Source organism: Ramularia collo-cygni, assembly GCF_900074925.1.
Source record: "Ramularia collo-cygni strain URUG2 genome assembly, contig: RCC_scaffold13, whole genome shotgun sequence".
Classification (NCBI taxonomy): Eukaryota; Fungi; Ascomycota; class Dothideomycetes; order Mycosphaerellales; family Mycosphaerellaceae; genus Ramularia; species Ramularia collo-cygni.
The window spans coordinates 937,807-963,005 of record NW_019716267.1 but is presented as its reverse complement, the minus strand read 5'-3'; the positions used below and the strand labels follow the sequence as shown (position 1 = coordinate 963,005).

Genomic DNA, 25,199 nt, shown 5'->3' with positions numbered 1-25,199 from the left:
GGCTTATTCGATACTACGGATTTCTAAAGGTCTTTATTACCGATAGARAYAAGCTCTTTATATCTAGCTACTAGAAGACACTTATCGGAACCCTTAGGATTAAATACAAGCTATCGATAGTATACTATCCTAAGACGGATAGATAAATAGAACGAATAAATTAGATACTAGAATAGTACCTTCGAYACTAYRTTAATTACGYATAAGAYAACTAGGCCGYACTATTRCTAATAGYATAGCTARCGCTTAAYAACTAATAGTCGGATACGACGAAGACTACGCTATTCTTTTCGAATTTTAGTCGAAACCCGAACCTTTTCGRAGAACCTTCGTTATACCTATAGGCCGAACGGGCTATAGTTAYATCCGAGGACCTTAAGGATCTCTATAACGAGTTAGAAAACAGGATCCTAGATTTATAAAAAACTATAGCTATACCGCGAAATGCTAAACGAAAAATAGCACYTTAGCTAAAGAAGGGRGATAAGGTCTACCTYCTTATAAAAAATCTAAAGATAAGAAGGAAGACTAAGAAACTAGACTAAGTTAAGGTCGGGCTATTTTTAATTAACGAACTACGAGGACTAGTTAACTACCGCCTCGAACTACCGCCTAATACGAAGATCTACCTAACGTTTTATATCTTATTATTAGAACCCGTAGACGCCGATACTCTATACTAAACTACGTTCTATTTCTAGCTAGAAGAATAAGACACCTAGAAAGTCGAGAAGATCCTACGGTAATAGGGTTGGGAATATTTAGTTAAATAGAAAGGGTTCGACGACTTAGAAAATACCTAGTACTATAAGAAAGACCTTAGGAGCTACCGCTAGCTTCTTAAGCAATTCTACTAGGATTAAGGAACCCTAGCTACTTCTAGAACTTATTAGGGAAGCCCTCGAGGGCGCCCTATATTATAGGAGATAGCGAGAAACTAACGGACGATTCCGGAAGAGCTAACGTAGTACTCTCTATCGCTTCCTCCTATTCTAGCTCCTTAATATTCGTTACCTCTACCGCGATCGCGTCGTCCGTACGACGATCGATAAGATCTATCTATTACTTTAGCTATATCTCCTTAGCGTAGGTAACTTAAGAAGCCTCTTACGCCGCCTCTAGAGCAAGGTATATATTTTATTAAGCGCGCTTAGCCTCCTTAATACCCGCTCGTAGCTTTTCCTTCTCTACGCGAAGACGATCGAATTCGGACTTCGTAACCTAAATGTCGTATCTTTACCCGCGACGAATATACTTATTATATTTTCTAGAGCGAACGTGTACCTTATATACCCTCTAGTGCTTCTTATACGTAGAGTATACTTTAACTATTACGGAACCTTAGGAGTCGAGGAAATCCGCGAGCTTATATCGGCATTAAGTAGAGGACTCTATAGGATATTTAGGTATCGTAGAAAGAGGAAGCTATAACGACTAATATTAGCGGGATACGCGACTTCTTAATAACTAGCTTCGGGACGAAGCTAGGCCGGAAGGGGGATAGTATTACGGAATGTCTCCGCGGGGTCTCCCGTAGTAATATTCCCGTATAGGAATATCTATAGGTAACGACTAGTATAGGAGAGCCTATATAGCTAATATATTTTAGTTATACGTAATAATAGGGCAAAGCGGAAAGAATAGGATCGCTCGGAGAGCGACCTAATTATATAATTATTCTAATTAAAGAAGCACGGACCTCCGAACTTCTAATTAGAATAAATACACTAAGCAYGTTAAGCAAATCGATTAGTTCTAATTAACATGCTTAATATAATTATTATAATTATTCTTATAGTTAGTATATATAGAAGCGATATAATCCCCTATAGAGAACATCGCGTATAACTTACTATTTTATCTTACTAATTAGAATTATATATYCTACTTTACTTTACTTTATAGACTTCCTATAAGCTCTAACCCGATCCCGCCTAGCTTAGCCTTATAGCTTAGCTTAGTAAGATTATCGAGATTTTATATCTTAATACGGCTATAAAGGTAGGTAATCCCCTCGCTTAATTTAACTCTATTACCCTCGAGTAATACTAGCTATAGTATTACCCTCTATAAAGCGGCTATTATTACGTAGAACTAGCGTTACTAGAACCTCCGTAGCTTATTAAGCAATAAGCTTACTTTGTCCTTACTTAGCGAGTTGCTAAGTAAGGTAGATTCTAAACGTACGCTAGCGTACGAGAGTTTCGTTAGTATTATCCTCTACTATAAAGTAGTTCCTATAGAGGATAAATAAGTTAATAATAGCTATATTAAGAAGGAAGTAGAATAGTAGATACTATAGCTTATAGGCCTTATATTAAGTGCTATAATAGCTCCGTAATTAATTATATATATTAATACCTCCTATATAGTTATTATAAAAGGCTATAATCGTTAGTATCTATATAGTTTATAAAGGGTTAGTAAAGGCTAGCTATACGTGCTTACGAATAAAGGCTATAGTTCCCTTTAGCCTCCTCTAAGGCCTAGTAACTCGGTCTAGTAGCTAGTAGCTAGTTATAATAAATTAAACGAGGTTCTTATCTTACTAGAGGACCGAACATACGTTATAGTAAGCTCGTACTTAGATTAAGTCGTATAGGAACCGTATAGACTTCCTATTTAGTTTAGTAGTCCGCGTATTATCGGTAGTTTTAGCCTTAGACGGTTTATTAAAGGTAGCGCCTATTTATAGCTACGATTTAGAGACGGATCTAACCGTGCCGGTTACTATAATTCCCTAGTATTATAGCGTAGCTAGCAAAGGTGTGTTATTAAATAGATTGTCTATATAGATATAGTAGAAATATTTAGTAAAGTTAAGCTAAAGTACGAGTCTAAGTACGGCCCTAGGGATTTTACTTAGCTACTCGGTAAGAGATACGATTAGACCGGATAGCTCCCGCTCCTCGTATAGCCTCGGACCGAAGAAGCCCTAGTATATCTACTATAATTAAATATCGGACGGTTTACTATTAACTACCTTATTCTTTATAAGAATACGCTTTCTAGACGGCTAGCTACTAGTAGTAATACGCTTAGTCTCTATAGTAGCTATCCTCTTTTTTTTCTAACTTAGAGCGTTTAGTTCTATAGTAGTCAGGTCCTCCTCCGCGAAGACGCTTATATTCTAAGCCTTACTACGATATTACTCGAAACCGGCCTTCGGAGATAAGAATAAGAACGACTATAGGTAGCCTCTTTTATAGAGAGTAAGGATGTAATAGCCTATCGGTATCGGCTTCCCTTTTATTATTATCTTATAGCTAGAGCGGCCTATAAACCGGATAAGAACCTTATCTACTAATATATAAGTTCTAGGTATTATTATTAACTTAAAGAGCTCTCGTAATAGCTCTATAAGAGGTAATATCTACTACTACGGAGGTGTTCCTTTCTCGTACGTTCGAGGCTCTCTAAATTAAAGATAGGCCTTAATTTACTTCTACCTCCGGAGCGATATATAGTTAGTAATTTAATATAGTAGCTACTTACTATCCTTTCTCTAGTAGTCGCTCTTATCCTCTATCCCTACCGCTAATATATAGATAATAATAGTAATAAACACCTTTATATTAGTAGTAGAGACCTCCTTCTATCGATTACCGTATACCTTTACCCCCTTATCGGTAGCTTAGCGATAGGACACTAATCTATTCTCCTCCGGAGGTAAGAGCTTAGTAAATTTAAAGATAGCGTACTCGTTCGTATACTTAGCTATTATCTTATATACCTCCGCGGTAAAGAATAGTATAAAGAAGCGTAGCTAGATATTACTAGTAATACGCTAGAACTACGAAGGCAAGTTAATAGTTCGCTTATACTCCTTACTAGCCGGACAATCCCTACTACGTAGTAGCGAGAACCTTATACCGTTTATATAGGCCTTACTACCGCCGTTCTTAGGTATTACGAGTGTTAGATCCGCCTTAATATTATTCTTAATCGCTAGTTCCTTATCGGCTCTAGTTAGTACGAATTAACGGCCTTATAACTCTCTTAGAGTAGTAGTACTAATAACAAACTCTAGCCGGTTAATAGTTAAATTAAATTGCTACTTAGTACTATAAAGCTCTTTATCTATATTACTATTACTATCTTTATTAGATAGCTAATCGATAGCAACACTATCTAATTCGTTAAAGCAATCTATTAAGAAGCTACTAACTATATTATTTACGTATAGCTTAAAGGTTTAATATTGTAGTGCGTACGCTAGCTACTTATAGGGGTGTTATACAGACCTTCTTATACCTTACAAGCGTGTAATAACACGACGATATCACGCACTAATCAAGCGCTTGCAAGGGCCTTAATTTTACACTGAGTTTTCAAAGGGATGGAGCAAACATGTGATGCATAATAACTGTTGGATGCAGGTTTAATTTAGATTTGGAGGAGGCGTTGGCGCTAGCAGGGATTCTTCGGACTTCATCCTACGTCTACATGCACTCCACCTGCACTTCCGTCTTTGCACGACAACGTCTCGCAACACTCACCGTATGCAAGCCAACTCGGTACGGCGAAGTGTCATCACATAACCATCATTCAGCTCGGAGAGTCAGATGAGGCTAGCACGTCGACTCTAGAAATGGACTGCATCGTGTGCGACGTAGAAGCAACGGCAGAAGCGAACGCTTATGCTCCGGCCCCAACGTGCTGGCAACATTGCCACGCGTATTCTGAGTATCTCAGACGAAAGCTGAGAAGACGGTAGATAACGCGCGCATCATCGCTTTGCTCTTTCTCTCTACATCTCGTCCTTTGAATTCATCGACCATGGCTCCGGCATCGGCAGACGGATTGAACGTGCTTATCCTAGGAGGCGGAATCTCTGGGCTGACAACAGCTTTGGCGTTGACCAAGTTCGCACCCACAGGACAAGTGCCGCGTATCAGCATATTCGAGATTCGCCCAGAGCTTGCCACAATCGGAGGMGCCGTCAACCTAACACCAAATGCGCTACGAATGCTAGACCATCTTGGAGCGCTTCCTATCATTCGGGAGCGTGGCTATGGGCGAGACATTGACTTTCTGGAGGTCTTCGACATCTACTCTGGTAAACTTGCGGAGTCTAGCTTTCGGGGACCAGAGGGCAAGGGTGTTGGGAATCCGCCTTACAAAGCTCTCCGAATCACCCGAGGAGAGGCCCTGAAAGGCGTCATTGCCGCGATCGAGAAGCATGACAACATCACCATCACCTGTGACAAGCGCACCATGAAGATCGAGGAGACTGCGGACAGCGTGACTCTTCACTTCGAGGATGGCGGTTGGGCTACTGGGGATCTTCTGATGGGCTGCGATGGCATTCACTCCGCTGCCCGCTTGAAACATGTTGAGCCAGAACGGAAGGCGACCTACTCCGGTGTGTCGAATGCGTTTGGATTTTCCCCCATCGAAAAGGAGTTCCAGGTGCACTTCGAGTGCACGGCGATCAACTTCGCTCGTAAGGGTATGCTTCTCACCAGTTTTCATTCTGGAGCCGCCGACTCGGTATATGTGGGAGCTCTGATGCAGGTTGAGGATGTCGGGTCTCGTGATGGCTGGAAATCTATTGGCGCGGACGCGGAGAAGACTAGAGCCCAGCTGCTGGAGCGATTTGGGGATGCAAAGATTCCGTGTATCAAGACTTTGATTGAAAAGACCACAGATTTCTATCTCTGGCCGGTGTTTACGCTTTCGAATCGAGGAAAATGGGCAACGGATCGGGTCATGCTTCTTGGTGATGCAGCAGTAAGTCGGAACATACCTTCCAACTAGTTCCGTCGTTAACTTTGAACAGCACGCTATGCCACCTCAAGGGGAAAGTACCGGAATTGTGTTCGAAGATACTGTCCTCTTCTCGCGCTGCCTCACCAGGTGGATGGAGAAGGGCAAGCCGAACACCATGAAAGAGGCCTTCGATGCATACGAAAGCCTTCGACGAAAGCGAATCGACGGCGCGTTCGAGGAGTCGAAGAACGTTGTCAGCACTGTGTCCGATGCGGGTTGGCTTGGACACACCATCAAGACGTTGGTCATCCCGTGGTACCTGTGGTTCACCAGTAAAATCCGCGAGGCACACTTCATCGAGGATGTCACCACCACAGACATCCAGTACTGAGGGCTGGGCTTCAGGGCAATGCCTCATACTATTGGTCTTCCAAGAGGGAAAATGCACTGCAACATTTGGATGGTGTTTGATGAGCTTGAGAGCAATTGAACTGTTTGTCTTTTCGCAATTCTCGTTCATTAATGTGATACATAGATTCGCCCAATTCTCAATATGCATAGCGACACCGCCGATATTGAACAACCTCTCCAGACCCAGAAAGAAGTCGTTCCGCTGTGAAGATTTATAGCTCAAGCAGAACAGCTCGGCTCGAAAAGTCCAAGGTTCACCAGCCATGCACCGCTATTGAATTCAGAGTACACCGTGTGGATGACCCAGCTCTCAGAATCGTATTTCGTCTCAAGGACAACGATGCCTGTAACTTGCTCGGGTTCCTGCCCCTCGCCCTTGGAGACCCAGCGAACAAAGACGGAGGTGCAAGTATGCCTACAGAAGATATTAGTACTCGAGAGTGGACCAACTCAGCGCGCGTCTGACCAAATATTGAGCTGCTCCCACGGTATAGAGGGCTGTTGACTCTGGCCCGCGATGAATTCAGCGCGACTGTTGAAAGTAGCTGTGCCGAGCTACAATGACATCAGTACCATACCATAAGGTCCCATATCGGTATCGACTTGAAACTTACATCCTGCAGAGTGTTGGGACAACCCGAGTTGATCAGTTCAATCACCGAGTCGCTGTAGTCTTTAAACTCTACAGTCAGAGATGAATTTGCCAGTTCCTCGCTGTATTCAACGATGAGGTTCTTGAAATTAGTGGCGACCTGCTGAGCTTCATTGTCGTCCATACATGATGAGTCGCGGATGTGATGTAGGCTAGATCGTTCCGCGGTATTGCTTTTGCTGCGAGCCACGATGCTCTTGAGCGGTCGGTCCGGCGCACCTAGAACATTCCATACAAGCGAGACCGAGGTGAAGACGGCGATTGAGAGACGCATGTTGGCAAGGTTCGATGGTGATTGCAAGGTGGTGATGATGGGTGAGACGAGTCGATTATGTTTCCTCCTCTGGTGAAAGAGCTACGCTTTGTCTGAGCTCTTGCGGTCTCGCTGCACAAAGTGTCCGCTTTATGTGTTTTCATTCTACCTGATTTCAGAGGACAGTGCAGGTACATTCCGTATACTCCTCACCTTGTCATACAGCCCAGCCTTGGGAGTAACAATCGGGTATGTATTGGCGAGAATTGCAATCGTTCCATGTACGCAGACGCAGCGTTGTTGGCTGATTGCGCACGAAACAGCGGCAAATCAACATTTGCAGATAGGTTTAATGTTCGCATCCGACGCTCTGTTGCTCGTTGGTGGAACTCGACATGCTGAATAGCGAGGTAGTGTGACCCGACTCGGGATCTTTCAGTATTCAAGCCACAGCTTTGCGGTCAGCTTGTTACAGCAACGCCAACCCCACAAAGCTCAACCTCCTTCGATTTCCCAGAGGCTATATAGCGGCAGAGCTCGCAGCGTGAAAGTTGGAGAGCTTATCGCCACACGCGTTCACAGGCACATTTCCTGTAGCCTCATCGGCTCGAGGGAGACTAGACCGAGCCGCAGATAAGACGTCTGGTGGAACAACCAGCCAATGCATATACGCATGAACCATACCCACGCAGGTCATCGCCGCATGGCTGAAGAGCCACATGATGGACAGATGGCTCGAGCAGAGACGCATCTCATGTCTTGGGAGACTTTCGCGAGCTGGCTTATTCAACACTAGCGTCGCCAAGTCTGGTCTTTCCATAGGCCCCGCCCATCTTCTTGCGCTCTTCCAGTGCCCTCCGATACGGCGGCGCAGTTGGTGGCTGCACGGGATCTAAACTCACATGCCCTTCCGGAAGCTTGTGGCTAGCATCCGCATCGAAAGCACTCAAGTCGCCACACGCGAGGAAGGGGGCAATCCATCTATTGGCCTCACCGTCAACAGGCTCAAGTGTGATTCCCGTCACACCATCCTCTCGGACTTTGCGGCCCGCAGATTCGCTAGGGACTGTAGACTCCAGACGTTGTAGTGGATCCTGTAGACTTGCCTTGAACCCCTTTGGTGGCCGGAAATTCGTGCAAACAATGAAGGCCTCCACAGAACTAGCTCTGCTGCTTCTCGGCTTGGCAACTGTGACACCCTCGAAAACAGTTTTGAGTTGCGAGTAGAGTATGTCGACATCCTTACCCCGGAATATCTTCGCAACGAACTTGCCGCCTGGCTTCAATACGCAGAGGGCCAGGTTGAGAGCAGCCCAAAGCAGCTGGGACTGCACGTAGATGTCGAGATCATGCAAACCTGTTACATCGGGCGCTCCATCCGATATGACAAGGTCTACTGGATGGGAGGCCTCGGTAGAAGTAGCCGCGCTCTCTGGGTCCAGCGCTTTCAGTAACAATGGAATGGTAGATGGATGGGTGATGTCGGCCTTGAGACACGTGATGCCTTCCAAAGGAGACATTGGCTGCAGGTCAATTGCCACGATCTTGATGCCCGTCCTTGAACCTTCGGTTGCAGGCGGATCAATCGACGCTGGCGTTTCGTCGTCATTTGATGCATCGTCCTGTTGGCGGAGGAGTTCCCGGTGGCGCTTGTCTTCCCAACTCGCCCTTCCGATCTTCTCGCCCTTGATCAGAATTCTCGAGAGTACCTGTGACCAGCTGCCGGGCGCTGCACATAGATCGACCACCCGTGTGACTCCCGTGAAGAGGTCGAATTCTTCGTCGAGCTGCAAGAGCTTGAAAGCAGAACGGGCGCGCCATCCTTGCTCTTTGGCCAGGCGATAGTATGCATCCCGCTTGTCTTTGGACGATTTGCCCATTTTCGAATCTGGAAAGTGCGGTTTGCAGGTCGAAAAAGAGTGGAGATTTTGCTGGGTTCGCTTGGTATAGAATTGGTACAATAGCGCGCCTCTATAATCAATATTTCACTCTACTAGCGTTGCATAGTTATCGATATGAAAGTCCAGCGCAATGGGAGTTATATAAGACGTCTTTCTAATCCGTGCTCGATCGATACGATATTCTGGCTTGAGCATCATGGCACGCACACCATCTCGCACTGCAGAGTGGTCGTCGATCTGACGGGAAGAAAGTTATTAAATGCTGGGCGACGCTGTCATCAACTGTCATGGACCTTTACAAGTCCGGTCTACATGTAACGACCAGGCTTCGTCTTTCGCTGTCGCAATTCGAGCCTGACGACCCCATCTAAGAAGAGCTAATGACGGAGTCATCAACGACTTGACCAGCACAGATCGGCATTCTCCACGCCAACATAATCGTCTTCCCAGCGTGCTAGCCTACGCATATAACCATCGCTCCATTCTGCCCTGGTGACATGTCCGATCGCACCATGTACATCGCCTCTCTATATGCAGATGCCGCCCGTTTCCGACTCCATACGCCTCGCTAATCTTGACCAAGCCCTGCCCGCTTCACGAGTACATGTCATCAAACTCTTCCTCCTCATCCTCCACAGGTTGCGGTGGTGCTTTCTTCTTAATCAAAGCCTCGCGGTCCATGGGGCAAGTCGGATTGAGCTTGAGCCATGGAGTGATACACTCTAGATCAAAGAGATGAGAGCCGTGGCAAGCCAGACGAACGACCAGAGGGTGTGGATCTTCCAGGAAGGGGTTTGAACAAATCGGGCAGCTCTGATCCGGATTCTTCTCCAACTGCTTCTTGGGGATGCGCTCGAGTTGAGCAATAAATTCATCACTGACTCCCTCCACTTCCTTGGGCGGGTGCTCAGCACTCTCCATCAAACTGCTGACCAATCTCCCCAGCAACTCGGAGCCGCCGTCTGCTGCTTGTCCTTCACCGCCGCGCATCACATCAAAGGCGTTGGCCAGTGTCCTCTGTATCACCGAGCATTAGATCCAATGTTGCGATTGTATTAAATTGGGCGCGACCTACGAATGCCGCGCTGACATCCTGAGGTAGAGGGAGGGCGTGTGCGTTTTGCGGCTGTCGGGAACCAGAAGTGTCGACGAGATCGAGTGTGCCGAAGAACGTTGAGAGGTCTGGACGCCTTCGAGGCTCATCGGGCTTCTGGCTGGCGGCGATGCCGTGTTCGACTACGATTTGAGGCGTCAGTGTAATCTGATTACTTTGTCCAGCATTGCAGCAAGCATTCTCACCTTCGTAGCCCGACATTGTGAATGAGTCTTGTTCGCAGAAAGGAGGCTACATCTTGGAGGTGTTTGAATCGACGAAGCGCGGCCAGGCAGCCATGCCGTCGTAACTTGTGCCAAGAGATTTAAAGCATTCAGATCATTCACATTCCTTTAGGTACGCTACATGCAAAAGCCCACCATGCCCTCAAGGCTTTGGTTGGAACACTTCAAACTGCTCCTCACCATTGTCATCAATCCACGCGTGAAACATGCCACCACAGTTCCAAGCAAAGACGACATGTCCCTCACCGTACTGATCAAGCTCTATACCAATGATCCCGCCCTCGCCCTCGCCGGTCTTATGCCACCTATCACCAGCGGAAAGTTGTAGTTCTCCGTGAGGTCCAGCGACTGCGGTGACGGCTTGCTGCAGTGAGATCTGCTGACCGTTACCGCTCGAGGTATATGTCGATTGGCTCCCGAAGCGTACCATTGCTGCCGCCGTCCGAGCGGCAGCAACACGAAGGAAGCTATCACCGTTGCTTGATCGCAAAGTCAGCAGATGTACAAGGACGCTAAGCGATACTTACCCGGTTCCAGACATTGCTACGCCTCTGAAGTGTGTCGAATGCTTCACGTTCAGAAAAGCTGCATCTGACGGAGGTARCGGTAGGTAGGTTGAAATGCCAGGAAAGCATTCGCCAGCTGAAGCAACCAGCTGAGACATTGGACTGGCTGCCACTGGGACGGACTTCGTTGTCTGCGTTTGCCATTCTTCCGCCCAGAATCCTGCCCCCAACGTCGGTGTATCACCAATCCTGCCAGGGAGCTTGTTCGTAAGTCCACCCGTGGAGGTCGCAACACAGAGCACTCCTCTACTGTCGAGAACAACAGCTCCAACAGTGCCTTGAGGAAGATAATCTCGTCCATTCCAGTGTATGTCCCCTACAGCACATTGGTCCACCGAGCTTAGCTCCATGGACACGTCCTGTATGTGTGTTTGGCTGGCAGTATCGCGATTGTATTCACTGTCCGCAGCCTTCTTAGCCTTGTCATAGGTCTCATCGTCACGCACCAAGCCCAGGCCTTTTCTATGCTCATCCCATCGCTTTCGAACCCAGAAATAACTGGGCTTGACTGATTCGAGTCCCCACTGATCATTCAGCTTATCACATATCTCTCCCTGCAACTGGCAATGTCCTTGCGCACCGCCTCCATCTGCCGTTTGTCCCCGGATCAACATCTCTTTAGCCAACATGATGGGACTCTTGGCTTTTTTCACGCACATCACGCCACAGCCCCTTTTGTTGTAGCCCCGCGACACCATGACGGAGGCTTCCAACTCATGAGTTCCCGCAGTGGTGAATACCGCACCGCGACCTGAGTTGAACATGCCATCAAGCTCGAGGAGGGACACGGCGTAAGTAGCGACATCGAGAGCTGAGGCGTGCGGCTCCGACAGCTTCTCATTTGCTCTGCCGAGAATTCCTAGCAGCGCGGATCGATATGCTGCGAGTGCTTTGGGCGGGAGATTTTCTTGTGTGATGTTGCCTGCGCCGCCGTGGATTATGATGCGGGGCGTCACAGGCTTTCGCTTGGCCTGCGTGTATTCCATGCTCACGAAGTGCTAGTTAGATGGTCGAAAGGAGAATGAGATGATGAGAGAGAGGGCGAGAGGGCGAGAGGAAAGGTACCCATTACCGTAAGGATACTAACCTCCGTGGTAAAGTAGTAATAAGATAGTGTTGTCTCGTGTGTTGAGACCTTCCCAATCGAATGCTTCAGGTTCTTCGCGGCGAAAGATAGGGAAGGAGGGGCAAGGAAGGAGACCGTGCACCGCGCGGACTTCCATTGTATCGTGATGGACTCGGCCATCTCACCTTCTTGCTGTCCACAACGATGAACCATTATTCCTCAAACGCTTGCCCTCCGGCACGACAGGACAGATAATACAAGATATGCCATGAGGTGAGATGAGAAGGGCCGCTGTCTAGACCTCGTGGAAGCGATTTCGCATATCTTCACGCCATTCTGGCGAGCAACATTGCTACGGAAATAACTTTTACCTCGATGGCCTGCACCAGGAAAGCATCYCGCGGAGAATCCCACCCCGTATATCCAAAGAGTCCGWGACTCGCATTCCATGAAATTCAACTTCCAAGTTAGGAGCAACAGCTCCATCTTTATCCAAGACCGATTTGCGATGAGCGAAGTGGCACTGCTCCTCGGTACTCCGTACGAGCCCGGGCCCGAGCCCTCTGCTGAGAAGAGGCCCATTAATTGTCATATCGCGCGGGGTCTATGCCTGGCCGTACCTTGGCTAAGTAACAAAGCACGTTTACTTCGTTGTGCTCCATTTCCTACTTTCCTCTGAGTGCATCGACATCTAGCCTCGAAGCTTCGAACTTAAATTTCGTATCTCATTGAAAATGTCGTACCAAACGGACCTCTTCATCAACGGGAAGGTGAGTATTGCTCCAACTGCACGTCTCTCTATTCCGCCCATAACATGGCATCAGTACACACCTGCCACCAGCGGCGAAAAACTCTCAATCTACTCTCCCAACGATGACTCTCTTGTGACGGACAACGTCCAAGTGGCCTCGGAGCAAGACGTCGACAAAGCTGTAGCTGCTGCTCGGGCTGCTTTCCCAGCATGGTAAGCAATGATTGATACGTAGCATCCACTTTCGGTCAGGTGTGCTGATCTCTTCTCCAGGCGGGATACTGCTGGCCACAAGCGGGCAGCGATCATGTTCAAGTTCGCCGATCTGCTAGAGGAAAACATTGACAAGCTCGCAAAGCTAGAATCAATTGCCATGGGCCAACCAGTCAGCATCGCTAAGAGGATGATCATGGGTCCTGTTGCACTTTGGAGGTGAGCTAGCATGCACCTTGAGATTCTAGTGCCTTCATGCCAGAATCTAATCTACACATAGGTATTACGCTGGATATTCGGGCAAGGTTGCGGGAGAATCTTTCCCACCTGACGAGGATGGTACCTATAAGATTGTCCAATACGAGCCTCTCGGAGTATGCGCGGGTATTTGTGCTTGGAATGTGAGTCTCTAGGCGTTTCCATGTGCATCGTTCGATAAACTAGGGACTGACTGCTCGACGGACAGGGCAGCCATGTTCTTGCTGCGTGGAAGATGGCACCCGCAATGGCCACAGGCAATACCTTTATTCTCAAGAGCTCTGAGAAATCGCCGCTGAGCCTGCTCGCGTATGGAGATCTGTACGTCTGAATCGAGATCAATGCTTCGAGCACATGAACCGATACTGACCCTCCATCCTCCAAGGATCAATGAAGCTGGCTTCCCTCCTGGAGTGATCAACATTGTCACCGGAGCTGGAAGCACCGGAAGTCTCCTGGCGAGCCACATGAACATTGACAAGATTGCCTTTACTGGATCGGCGGTAGCTGGACGAGCTGTGATGGTAGCTGCGGCCAAGTCAAACCTGAAGCAAGTCTCGTTGGAGCTTGGTGGCAAGTCACCTGCATTGATCTTCGACGATGCGGACATGGAAAATGCGGTGGAGCATAGCTCGACCTCGTTCTTGCGGAACTCTGGGCAGGTATGTCACACTGAAGAACGACGTCTTTGCGAGATGTTGCTTAAATCGCCGCAACGCTCACTCATGAATAGATTTGCTTTGCGGCCAGTCGGGTCCTTGTTCAAGAGAGTATCGCTCCAAAGTTCATCGAGGCTATCAAGACCGCATTCGAGAACGCAGCGTTGAAAATGGGTGATCCCTCGTTGGAAGACACAGCTTTTGGTCCACTAGCAGACAAGAAGCAGTTTGAGCGTGTGATGAGCTTCCTCGATGGCGCCAAAAGGGAAGGCGTGCAGGTCCTGACTGGTGGCTCGCGGAAAGGAGACAAAGGGACGTTTGTGAGTGTACTGGTCTCTTGGGTTGCTCTCGGTTCTCGCTGATCGTGAGTGTGCTTAGGTCACGCCGACCATATTCTTGAACCCGGACGTGAACAGCAAGGTCTACACCGACGAGATCTTTGGGCCTGCAATATCAATCAAAACTTTCAAGACCGAGGATGAGGCCATCCAGCTGGCCAATAACACGTCTTATGGTTTAGGATGTAGGTATCGGTCCGTCCAATTGCTGTCCGGGATGCTGAYTTGAAGTACAGCTACCATCTACACGTCTGATGTTGCCAGAGCGCTGCGGGTCGCAGGTCGTATCGAAGCGGGTACGGTCGGYATCAACTCAGCTTTCAGCACATCGCCTCAAACGCCTTTCGGAGGTCAGTATTGTCAGAGTCACCTCCTCAAAGCTAGTATCTGACATGGTCGTAGGCTTCAAGCAATCAGGCTATGGACGAGAGAGCGGGGCCGAAGGTTTGAAGGAGTATGTGCAACCAAAGACTATTCACATCAACATGAACGTAGGGAAGAAATAGGCTTGTATGCGAAAGACAGGTAGATTGGTCCGCCCCCGAGAGATGGTGGAACTGGAGCTCGCTGAGTCTCCTCGCGGTGAATGAACGACCACACTCACAAACAGGTAGCTATGACCTCAAAAATGCTAGGTCCTACGGAGAGTCGAATGTACCTTCGCCCAATGTCAATTCGACCATCAGGTTTCTGTTGCGTGACAACGTCTCTGACTTTGTCGGGTCGGGTAGGGCGGTAACCTTTTGTCGTAAAGGTGGCACCTTATACGCTGCAGACAGGGATCCCGGGCATACATTGTTCTTGGCGAAATCCCTCCTTTGGCGTATGTTGCCTCTTCAACGGCGTTCCTTCTTAAATCATGAACTCGCGACTTGCACCTTGATCGGTGCTTCGCCCAAGAGAGATCATCGCCGTTCACGCCCGAGTCATGTCGCATAGGAGACGAAGCTCGTTTTGCAGTCAGCRGACTCGTGTCTCATTCCCCGCATCGACCTCACCACTCACAGACTTCACGCGAGGTATACGTATCCGGTACACGGATAGCTGTGGTCGACGACGTCCTGAACGACGACCAAAGAATACTTTGCATGCACACATGAACTTGACACCTGACTACGGGCAACCATCATTTGTCTTCACGCGTACGTGCAGACGCCAGCGATGATAATTCAAACAAGGCGTACGCCATATTCGCCGCACCAAGGGAGGTAATCTACACCGTGGAAAGCGCCAGTCTGTCGCCATCTCTACGGAAATACTCGACCGACGGTCTTGCTCTCATGTCTCAATACGCGTACAGTCTTGGAAAGGCATCCTTAGGCAAGTCTGGTGAGGACACACTGCTTCATACTCCCTTGGCGGGTAACATCAGGCCAAAGTGGCGCTTTTTACTATGCATGCGCTCCGCATCTAGCTTTTAACCTAAGATGTCCGAGTACCAGCAGCAAAGACCTCGTGCTCTGATGCTGATCAGGACGTTTAGTTGGTGGTTGCATATTTAACTTCGCGTTCCTGCTCATCTTTGCTGGAGCAATAACTTGCTATCTTTCCAGCTGTATTCAACTGCACTCATTTCCAATCCTCCTTCCTATTTTCATTTCATTTCATTCCGAGATGGCATCATTCAAAGATAGGATCAAGAGTTTGATAAACAGGAAATTCCGCAACAAGCGGCCGAGTCCAACTGCAGCCAGCGGAAACCATGGGCACCATTCCACGACCCAGGCAATACAGACTAGATCTGTCGCTGCGGATGAACAAAACGCTCCAACGGCGCAACAGCAGCAACCAATTGTCACTCATAATCGCAGCGCTGCGGACGCTCAGGCAGCAGCTACAACCACGGGTACTCTCCAGATAGCGCTGGTCAATCAATCAAACTCCCATCAAGCATACGCATACATCWCCGGCCGAGCTATCGACAACAACAACGCAGTCTTCATCCTCTCCTCAGATGGTAGGACCCCGTATTATCCACCAAGTCCCTCCTCAACAGGCTCGGCCATCAACGCTAACATCGCCATCAATCTTGGTGCTCCTGGACATACTGTGACGGCCACTATTCCCCGCATAGCAGGCGGCAGGATCTGGTTTTCAATCGGCTCTCCACTGATATTCAAGGTCAACCCTGGGCCAGGCCTCGTCGAGCCTTCTGTCTTCAACCCCTCAGACCCGAACTTCGATATCAACTTTGGGTTCTGCGAATTTACCTTTAATTCTGCACAAGTCTTCGTCAACATCAGTTACGTGGACTTTGTAAGCAACGTCCCCATCGCTTTGACGCTGCAAGATACAAGTGGTAAGACCCAACATGTCAGTGGCATGAAGGCCGATGGACTCGCGACTGTTGCAGCGGGTCTACGAGCACAGACTGCCAAAGATGGAAGACGCTGGAGCTCCTTGATCCAGAGGAGCGGAGGAAAAGATCTGAGGGCCTTGAGTCCCAACTCAGGGATCACTTTGAATCCTGACTGGTTTGCTTCGTACTGGACAGACTACGTGAATCAAGGTATGGGTATCGATGCGTAGGTCCATACTTATTTGCTGATGCCAAACCCCAGTCTACAGCAAGTATCGGTCCGACCCACTGATCGTCAACACCCAGGGATCCTTCTCCAATGTCAGAGGACAGGTCAACGGTGGCAGTTCYCTAGACTTTGGATCAGGTGGCACGTTTAGGAAGCCCACGAGCGCTGATATCTTCGGCAACTCTACGGGACCGTTCGCCACAGGCGGAAACGCCCAGACGAACGGTATTATTCCCAGACTGGCTGCAGGATTCAACCGCAGTACATTGCTGCTTTCTGATACAACACCAAACGGCACGAACGCGTCGCAGTATTACACCAACCCGACAACCAATGTGAGCATCTGGAAGATTCTCTGCAAGAAGCTGTGCTGACAAACTTCTAGCACTATGCACGTATTGTCCATTCTGCAAACGTAGACRGCCTTGGATACGCCTTTCCCTATGATGATGTAGCTCCGGATGGAGGTGAGTCTGATTCAGCATTGGTTGGTCGAAATTTCATGCTGACGAATTTGATTGCCATAGGCAAAGGGCAGGAAGGGGCCATCTTTAGCTTCTCGCCGACGCTGTTGACAGTCACTATGGGTGGCAACAATGCGCATGCGGCTTGAGCGATCCGGGACGGCCCGTTCGTGCTGGTTCAGGGAAGATGAGATTTCGAAAGCGCTCTGTACTTACCTGTGTTGCCAGATTGCATTTCTGGAAGGGCCTCGATCTCAATTGATGCATTGTACCAAGGTATCTTTAGACGCCGTAACTCCTCGCTTGAACGGTTGACAACCATTTCTCGRTGCCTTTCTCAGAATGGGTTTAGTGCTGCTCTGGTGTTTGCAATGATCTGCCGCCGTAGAGCCTCTTTCCTGTCATCTTTGGCGGGCTTGATTGGTTTGGAGCCAGACGCTTTCGGTCGGGGGGTGCGAAACACAGCCTGTGTGCCCGAGTTTCGATGGGACTCGCTATCTCCTTGGAAAGCAACCAGCTTGGCTCTCAAACGATCCTCCTCATTCTCCGGGAGCAGGGGAATATCCGTGCCAATGCGGCTTTGAAGCGCCTGATCTGCGTCTGCTTCGCGCTTCAAGACTTTTCGCTCCTGCCGGAAGGACTGCCGCATCCTCTTATTCGCTGTCCAAGGATCGTCCCAATCTCTCCCTCTCGCCTCGTATAGTTCTTCAATGCGCTTCGTGTTGTCCTTCACCTGTGCCTTCTCCTGCGCTTTCCCCTCCAGCTGAGCAAATGCATCCTCTCGCCGCTGCTCTCGCTCCTCTGCGGATAGGATCGGCAAGCCTCCCTCTCCTTCTCGTACCTTATCCTCGCCATAGTCCCGTGCCTTGCCGCCTTCGATGACCACATACGCCGTGTTCTTTGGGTCAGTCCTGATTTCTATTCGCCCTCCACATGCATTGTGCTTGAGCGAGAAGCTCCATATTGGAGTCGAAAGATAGTAGCCACACTTCTTCTTTTCGGCATTAAACCGTACGCCCTGGCCGATTATGGCATGTGGGGAGCATGTGTGACACCAGACGGCGTAGGGAAGCTCAAAGCGCACTGTCTGCACGCCATTACGGGGTGTGCCTGGGGCCCTCCGCTTATGAAGCGCATTACCAGTAGTTGTTCCCTCGAGTTCTGCCGGCACGTAGCGGTTGATGCCTTGCATGTCGTTGCGCGCACAGGGAAGATGTTGATCAAACGTCTTTGTTGATCGAGCACCAAGATGATACCTTAGGGCTGAGACAGGGCTGAGATGACGATGATACCTTATCCGGGCATGCTTACTAAGTAAAGTCTGCCCGCCGCCCCGCCTGCCGAAAATAAATGGTATTTCACCAACACCAGTCACCATAGCGAACAACGACACCCTACAAGCCCATACATTTCAAGATGTCTACCGTTGCCGGACAGAGTGGCTCTGCCCACCCGTTCACATGCAACACCTGTCAGGTTGCCTTCCGTTCCGGCGATCTCCAACGCACACACATGCAGTCCGACTGGCATCGCTATAACCTCAAACGCCGTGTCGCCTCCCTCCCGCCACTCACATCTGAAATCTTTGCCGAGAAAGTACTCGCCAACAAAGCTACTGCTGCTGCCACCGCTGCCCGAGCTAGCTTCGAGAAGCGATGCGAGCCATGCGACAAATCATACTACAGCGAGGGTGCCTACGTCAACCATTTGGGCAGTCAAAAGCACAAGCTGTTGGTAGCACGCTTCAGGGGCATTGAGGGTGGAGATACCGACAGCATGGCTGATTCGACATTCACTCTCGGCGAGACTCTCGAGACTGCGAGTACTGTGACCGTTGGCGACGTGGCTGTCGAGCAGGAGTTTGAAGAGGTTGTGGATGCCGTGAAKAACACTAAAATTGGCGAGCCCGTCGATCCCGTCGCTCGCCCCAACCATCCGACTCCTACCGCCGCCGCAGAGCGTGGCGAACCGTCGAAAACGCGGGATGGGGAGTCATCCGACGAGGAGGACGATGAGGATGAGGACGAGGAAGACTACGACCACAAAGCGGATGTCAACCAATGCCTCTTCTGTAACTACGTCTCGCCCACTCTGGACCTCAATGTTAATCACATGTCGAAACAGCATGGCTGCTTTATTCCCGAGACCGACTACCTGGTGGACCYCCCCGGCCTCATCAATTACCTCAGCGAGACGGTCGTTGTCCTCCACCAATGCTTGTACTGCCACAAGCAGATGCACACTGATACTGGTGTGCAAACGCATATGCGTGATCGGGGACACTGTATGATTGCCTATAGCACCGAGGATGAGCAGATGGACATCGGCGAATTCTACGACTTCCGATCCACCTATTCCGATGACGAATCAGAGGATGGAGACGAGGAGCCTTCTGGCGGCGTCAGCCTGGGTGTGAAGAGGGAAGCCAAGACTACCATCAAGAATGAGGACGGCGAGGATGTCGACATGGACGAAGATGAGGATGGATGGGAGAGTGACGCCAGCTCTCTCTCGTCTGTTCCTACCGAGGAGATCACATCCGTACCGATTGACCGCGATCACAAGTACAAGACTCTCAACCAGCACAAACATCATTCACACGCCGACCCACGACCACATAAGAATAACGACGGATATCACGCACACGCCCACCAAGGCTCTCGTGCAGTCTATCATGATGACTACGAGCTACACCTACCAACCGGACGTACAGCTGGGCACCGTAGCTTGCGCCAGTACTACCGTCAGAACCTGCGAAACTACCCATCAGCTGAAGAGCGAGCCCAACAGGCACGCATCGACAGTGGCAGACACGTGTCGGATGATGAGGAGGAAGAAGAGGATCGCGATCGACGTGGCCGCCAGGTGGTCAGTCGTGCGGACGGCGGCATGGGCATGCTTGGCGTCAGTGAAGCGAAGAAGCGGGAAGTGCGCGCGTTGGAGAAGCGCCTTCAGAAGCAGCAGCGCAAAGCGGAAGCCGATTATCAGTGGGGCAACAACCGGAGGGGAAATTTCCAGAAGCACTTCCGGGACCATCTCCTCCAGTAGTGGGTGGTTATTCGTCGGCGAAAAGTCCGTCTGTTTCAGGCCGCTATAGTTCACAAGGGCGGTCAGACCGTGGGCATGCGTTGGCAGCTTCGTTCATGAACTACTACCTCATAAGTGTGGTTGGACGCTACTGCAGCTCACTCGAAATGAAATGTTACAGCATGACTGGGTGAATCGCTTCCATTATCATTCGATCTCCTCGATCCTCTCGCTTCCGTAGTCTTGGTATGCAGCTTGTGGTTGACCCGAAAATCTTGTGTCAAATCGTCATCGTCGAGCAAAGTCGTGATGTTGCTTATTATTATTGTCGTTGGCAAAGTTTTTGATGGAAATTGTTAAAAAATGCTCGCGTGTTTGCTGATGAAATTAAGGTAAGCTCCGCTCCCGAAGCTCCGTCGTCGGCCGATCCGCTTGTGCTGTTCCTTCTGTTTATCTTTACCTTTCAAAAAACAACCACACTCCATCGCCGTTGGTGGCCGTCCCAACAACAATTCATCATTTCCGCACGATGGATCTCCTCCGACTCGAACAGCAACGACAAGCTCTCGAGCAGAGTCTTGCGAAACTCAGAACCAGCCTCAAGTACTGGCAGACATTTGAAGCTGAATACGAAGGCTTCAAAGAAGAAGTCGAGGCTACCACCGGTGATGTGGATCTCCAAAGTATCAGTCAGGCCTACAACGGCGAACTCGTCAACGAGAAGGAAATCCGCGAACTTTCCGGCCTGAGCACGAATTCGCCACGCACTGTACCGCAGATCCTGGGAATGATATCGCGGCGGCAGGAGTACGTTCAGAAGAACATTGAGACTGTKCAGAGGCAATTCTGGGACGCCGAAGCGAAGTTGGAGGAAATTGATTTTGCCGCTCATTCTGCAAGTCGTCATGCGCACAGTACTGATGGCGGTTTGCCTTTGACGGAGATTCACGAAGAACTCGACGAGGAAGGAAATGTCATTTCTAGCAACCTATCGCAACCAGAACTTTCCACCTCCAGACTTGTGGCCGCACTGCAGAAAGCCGGACTCACTAAAAAGGAACTCTCAAAAGTCTCGAAATCAGTGGATAGTGATGACGAGGAAGAAATCCACAACGAACCCACGAAAGCGGGAGCTTCTGCTCTCCCTTCCGCTATCGTCAATGCAACGGCTCGGAGCATGCCAAACGGAGAGGTAAAATCTACGCAGAGCGATGCTGAACCCGACCGGCCTCCAATCCGTAAGAAGAGCGTCTCATTCAGTGCAGACACCAAGCCAGCTCCACTTCCGGAGCGTCGAGACTCTGAAGATGGCAAGAAGTGCGTTTCTTTCGCGGAAAAGGTTGCCGTCATGCCTGCTGCCCCTCCTCCGGACATGAGATCTGTCTCCTTTTCTCCACAAGTAGAGGAGATTCCTGCAGACACAGACCCCAGAACCGTCACATTTGCTCCTCAAGTACAAGAGATCCCGGAAGATGAACAGGCTGCGAAACCAGTCCCAGTCGACGAAGATCCAAACTCGGAGGCGCAGAAGACACTTCGAGGCTACTTCAAGCCTGGTGATAAGGTGGGCATGCTGAACGACGATGGTGAAGTCGAGTCTAGTCACATTGTCATCCCTGAAAACGAGACCGAAGAGGAGGCTCAAATACGCAGAGAGATGCTGGACTACCACCTCAATGAAGTCGGACACGTCGTCGCGGAAATGGAGCTGGAAGACGACGACATTGACTTTGAGGATGATGCTGGCTCTTCTGAATATCTCGACGAAGACACGCCATACACGACCGGCCACTCTGACTCGGACGATGACGAAGAAGAAGATCGATATGGACGCACCACAAAGCGGGTGCTTAGTGACGACTATCATAGGCAGATGAAGGAGCTTGAGAGAAGACTGATTGGTAATCTTGGGCCGTCATCCGCCACTGAGGACGTGGACGCTCTGGATCCGGAGATTGACGCGCAAGACGTGCGCAGACTGGTCATTCGTGAGAAGAGCGATTCGAGTGCCATCGCAAGCACAAGCGAAGGCAGCGACGAGAAGTTCAAAGCCAATAGCAAGAAACGTGTCAGCTTCGCTGAAGGGTTGGATGTCGCAGCAGAGTCCCTAGCAACGGCAAGCGGGTCTCACAAGGCTCAGAAGACGCTCGCAGGCGAAAACGCAGCGCCTATCGTGGAGGATGTCGCCGAACGCGCACCCTCAGCTATGCCTACTCTTCCATCAGCCGGCACTCCGGCCAAGACGTCTCGCTTCAAACAGAAACGTGCTGCTCCTCCCCTATCAGACGAGTCCAACGCCGACATTGCAGAGCCTGCGCCACCTGCGGGTAAGATTCTGGCAGATCAACTTGTCGAACGTCCGGCGTCATCGATCACTCAAGCTCCAGATCCTGACAATCCAGATCCACTTGTGCAGCGTAGAGAGCTGGCTGCTGAGTACTATCGAAGACGCAACGCCTTTAWCAAGGAGCGAGGAGGGTTCAAGGGCACACCCGACGAGGATGATGCAGAGGGTGAGATGATGGAGAGCGACGGTGAGGGTGGTTTGAAGAAAGTCAGTCGCTTCCGTGCGGCCAGACTTCGCGGATTGTAGAAGCATGATGGATGACTTGATGAAGGCTGAATTGAACGATTACGTGTGGAGCCAACATGGCATGGTCTCTAGCAGAGTCCTAGTCTCGCAGAGCTGTAGTTGAGCGCTGTGTGGAGGGGCGAAAATAGACGAACTCCACATCGCATGCATTCTCCTTCAGTCTCAAGCGGATTGGGGTGGCACGGTCATTGGAAACCTGATGGGGAGGTCCGGCAATGCGCCCTTTTTAAGTGATACCAGCATGCTTTTGTATCTCTATCAACACCTTGGCAATGTTCTATGCTGCTATGCACATTCGCGACACCATCTTAAAGTAGCGACTGACCTCACAAAAGACAGTTTTTCCCCACCTGCCCTGCTAGCCGCGGTGGCCCTGTAGACGTCGAGTTTCACCTCTGTGCGTCGAGGCGACATACGTTGAATCAACCAGATGTTCAATACTATCGTAATCCAAGCTTCCCCTATGCAATACTTTCGCCAAGACGCCTCGCTAAATCCATGGGTATCATAAGATCATAAATCGCTGCACGCAAGAGATGATCAGAACACATCCTCCATCTGCACATCCCGTGCTTCTCTTGCCCACGCCTCACTCGCCACCAAACATCCAAGACCGGAGAACGCCTCACACAATGCCCTTTTCGTGAAAGAGCTGACATCATAACCTCCGGCGCGGATCAGCGGATCTTTGCTCGCATCCTGCAAAACGTCCCAAGAATAATCGTTTGCCAGTGAATAGTACGAACTTTCAAACTCGATATCGAACGGCCGGATGGGAGTGAGAGGTTTGGCCTCGGGCTTAGCTCTTAGACCCCGGGGTTTCGACACCGAAGGCCGCAACTTCAGCAGCCATGCCGGTCGGTCAGCAGCGGGCATCTTCGCGTACTCCTCCTGCTTCTGACGCGATGMCTTGGACGGGGTGATGAGATCGAAAGCCAAGTCCTCTACTTCTTGCAGGTAATCGTTGTAGTCTCGAAGTGTCTCGAATTCGTCCTCGCCACGGTTGAAGAGTGCTGCTAGATCTCGTCGGATATCGACTTCTCGTTCTACGGCAATGTCCTCGAAAGTCTGTGTGCGGAACCGACCCTTTCGGAGTGTTTGGCGACATCCGATGATCGGGCAGGGCGCAGGTCCGTGGGTGAAGATGCGGTCAACACAGGACTCACACATTTTGTGGTAGCATGCTGGATTGATGAGGAAGCGGAGGGAAGCGTTGAGATAGCGCGAGGATTTGCAGACTGGGCAGACYTCATCTGATGCATCCATGCTGCTTGTGTTGGATGCTTTGGTGTGATGAGACATGTTGATGTTTTATTGGTTTTGTCTTCACGAAAGGTGTCTTCGCAAGTGATCAAGGAGAGTTTAGATGGCACTTGGATTGCTGTGTGAGCGAGGGGGCCAGAACAACATGACAAACCCTGGGGTTTGGGGGAGAACCAGATACAACCAGAGGGAGAGGGAAAACGTATGGAACGTCGGAGAGAGAATGTAGATTTACGGATGAGAAAGTGTTGTCTTGCTCCTTGACATTCTGAAATCTGGATTCTGTAGTCAGCTTTCAAGCTAGTCTGCTTTCGCTATCCTTCCTTTCGGGTTGAACTTCGAGGCGACATCATTGCTGCATCAATTTTTGAGCATCGTCCCAACCATTCATTCCACCACGTCCGCGCATTTGATTCTTCGCCGCCAACTCGAGATCGCTTCAGTCCCGACCATTCTACCGATTGCGACACAACTCCACGCGCCAAGATGGCGGAACAGCATGGCCACGGCCTCGATCACACCCGCGACCCATGTCCATGGGTCGCCCTCTCAGATTTCGGCGGAGCATTTTGTATGGGAGTATGTTGGGCTCGGTGTATTCCCATACGATCCACTGGCTGACTGACGCGGTGACAGGCAATAGGAGGAGCAGTATGGCACGGTGTGAAGGGTTTCCGGAACAGTCCCTATGGAGAGCGGAGAATCGGAGGTAAGAGACATCCCACACGATCTGGCATTATTTGCGCATGGTACTGATGCATGCGACCCTACAGCAATCACAGCGATAAAGGCCCGCGCACCGGTACTAGGAGGCAACTTCGGTGTCTGGGGCGGCATGTTCTCAACCTTTGACTGCGCCGTCAAGGGTGTGCGCAAAAAGGAGGACCCATGGAACGCTATTATTGCCGGATTCTTCACGGGAGGTGCACTTGCTGTACGAGGAGGTCCTCGAGCGATACGGAACGGCGCTATCGGATGCGCTATTCTTTTGGCTGTGATTGAGGGTGTGGGAATTGGTTTCCAAAGGATGATGGCCGACAGCACAAAGTTGGAGATGCCGCCACCACCTCCGAGCAGTTCTGGGAGCGAGGGCACCTTGGCAGTAGGCGCTTGACTGTCCGCGCCGCCTACGGCAATGATGGTCCGGAGTCTTGAACTGGCTGAGTTGGGATTGTCTTGAGCCAGCTCGTCCGCGAGGTCTGGCAG

The 25,199-nt window shown here is 50.0% G+C and overlaps 12 protein-coding genes; 6 read left to right on the top strand and 6 right to left on the bottom strand.

Moving 5' to 3' along the window:
• Positions 1-4,779: 4,779 nt before the first annotated feature.
• RCC_08296 (related to salicylate hydroxylase) lies at positions 4,780-6,103 on the top strand (the record flags this gene model as incomplete). XM_023773547.1 has 2 exons in its annotated part: positions 4,780-5,733; positions 5,783-6,103. The coding sequence occupies 2 exons, from the start codon at positions 4,780-4,782 to the stop codon at positions 6,101-6,103; spliced, it is 1,275 nt and encodes a 424-aa protein (XP_023629315.1).
• Positions 6,104-6,342: 239 nt separating this feature from the next.
• Positions 6,343-7,049, bottom strand: RCC_08295 (uncharacterized protein; the record flags this gene model as incomplete). XM_023773546.1 has 3 exons in its annotated part: positions 6,343-6,538; positions 6,590-6,678; positions 6,738-7,049. The coding sequence occupies 3 exons, from the start codon at positions 7,047-7,049 to the stop codon at positions 6,343-6,345; spliced, it is 597 nt and encodes a 198-aa protein (XP_023629314.1).
• A 761-nt stretch (positions 7,050-7,810) lies between these two features.
• On the bottom strand, positions 7,811-8,908 carry RCC_08294 (probable tRNA 2`-O-ribose methyltransferase; the record flags this gene model as incomplete). The annotated part of the gene is made up of 1 exon (XM_023773545.1): positions 7,811-8,908. One exon carries the CDS (start codon positions 8,906-8,908, stop codon positions 7,811-7,813), a length of 1,098 nt encoding a protein of 365 aa, XP_023629313.1.
• A 615-nt stretch (positions 8,909-9,523) lies between these two features.
• Positions 9,524-10,244, bottom strand: RCC_08293 (uncharacterized protein; the record flags this gene model as incomplete). XM_023773544.1 has 3 exons in its annotated part: positions 9,524-9,946; positions 10,005-10,165; positions 10,229-10,244. The coding sequence occupies 3 exons, from the start codon at positions 10,242-10,244 to the stop codon at positions 9,524-9,526; spliced, it is 600 nt and encodes a 199-aa protein (XP_023629312.1).
• Positions 10,245-10,409: 165 nt separating this feature from the next.
• RCC_08292 (related to putative L-asparaginase precursor) lies at positions 10,410-11,819 on the bottom strand (the record flags this gene model as incomplete). XM_023773543.1 has 2 exons in its annotated part: positions 10,410-10,746; positions 10,795-11,819. The coding sequence occupies 2 exons, from the start codon at positions 11,817-11,819 to the stop codon at positions 10,410-10,412; spliced, it is 1,362 nt and encodes a 453-aa protein (XP_023629311.1).
• An 814-nt stretch (positions 11,820-12,633) lies between these two features.
• Positions 12,634-14,624, top strand: RCC_08291 (related to aldehyde dehydrogenase; the record flags this gene model as incomplete). XM_023773542.1 has 10 exons in its annotated part: positions 12,634-12,669; positions 12,724-12,863; positions 12,924-13,082; positions 13,144-13,264; positions 13,330-13,442; positions 13,507-13,783; positions 13,855-14,100; positions 14,159-14,303; positions 14,355-14,468; positions 14,521-14,624. The coding sequence occupies 10 exons, from the start codon at positions 12,634-12,636 to the stop codon at positions 14,622-14,624; spliced, it is 1,455 nt and encodes a 484-aa protein (XP_023629310.1).
• Positions 14,625-15,732: 1,108 nt separating this feature from the next.
• On the top strand, positions 15,733-17,259 carry RCC_08290 (related to beta-1,3-glucanase; the record flags this gene model as incomplete). XM_023773541.1 has 4 exons in its annotated part: positions 15,733-16,627; positions 16,680-16,981; positions 17,032-17,113; positions 17,174-17,259. 4 exons carry the CDS (start codon positions 15,733-15,735, stop codon positions 17,257-17,259), a joined length of 1,365 nt encoding a protein of 454 aa, XP_023629309.1.
• A 188-nt stretch (positions 17,260-17,447) lies between these two features.
• RCC_08289 (related to C2C2-type Zn-finger protein) lies at positions 17,448-18,302 on the bottom strand (the record flags this gene model as incomplete). Its single annotated transcript, XM_023773540.1, has 1 exon — positions 17,448-18,302. One exon carries the CDS (start codon positions 18,300-18,302, stop codon positions 17,448-17,450), a length of 855 nt encoding a protein of 284 aa, XP_023629308.1.
• Positions 18,303-18,526: 224 nt separating this feature from the next.
• On the top strand, positions 18,527-20,158 carry RCC_08288 (related to YBR267w; the record flags this gene model as incomplete). Its single annotated transcript, XM_023773539.1, has 1 exon — positions 18,527-20,158. The coding sequence occupies one exon, from the start codon at positions 18,527-18,529 to the stop codon at positions 20,156-20,158; it is 1,632 nt and encodes a 543-aa protein (XP_023629307.1).
• Positions 20,159-20,666: 508 nt separating this feature from the next.
• RCC_08287 (uncharacterized protein) lies at positions 20,667-22,730 on the top strand (the record flags this gene model as incomplete). The annotated part of the gene is made up of 1 exon (XM_023773538.1): positions 20,667-22,730. One exon carries the CDS (start codon positions 20,667-20,669, stop codon positions 22,728-22,730), a length of 2,064 nt encoding a protein of 687 aa, XP_023629306.1.
• Positions 22,731-23,270: 540 nt separating this feature from the next.
• Positions 23,271-24,032, bottom strand: RCC_08286 (uncharacterized protein; the record flags this gene model as incomplete). Its single annotated transcript, XM_023773537.1, has 1 exon — positions 23,271-24,032. One exon carries the CDS (start codon positions 24,030-24,032, stop codon positions 23,271-23,273), a length of 762 nt encoding a protein of 253 aa, XP_023629305.1.
• Positions 24,033-24,479: 447 nt separating this feature from the next.
• RCC_08285 (probable TIM17-mitochondrial inner membrane import translocase subunit) lies at positions 24,480-25,107 on the top strand (the record flags this gene model as incomplete). XM_023773536.1 has 3 exons in its annotated part: positions 24,480-24,572; positions 24,630-24,702; positions 24,767-25,107. The coding sequence occupies 3 exons, from the start codon at positions 24,480-24,482 to the stop codon at positions 25,105-25,107; spliced, it is 507 nt and encodes a 168-aa protein (XP_023629304.1).
• Between the last annotated feature and the right edge of the window lie 92 nt (positions 25,108-25,199).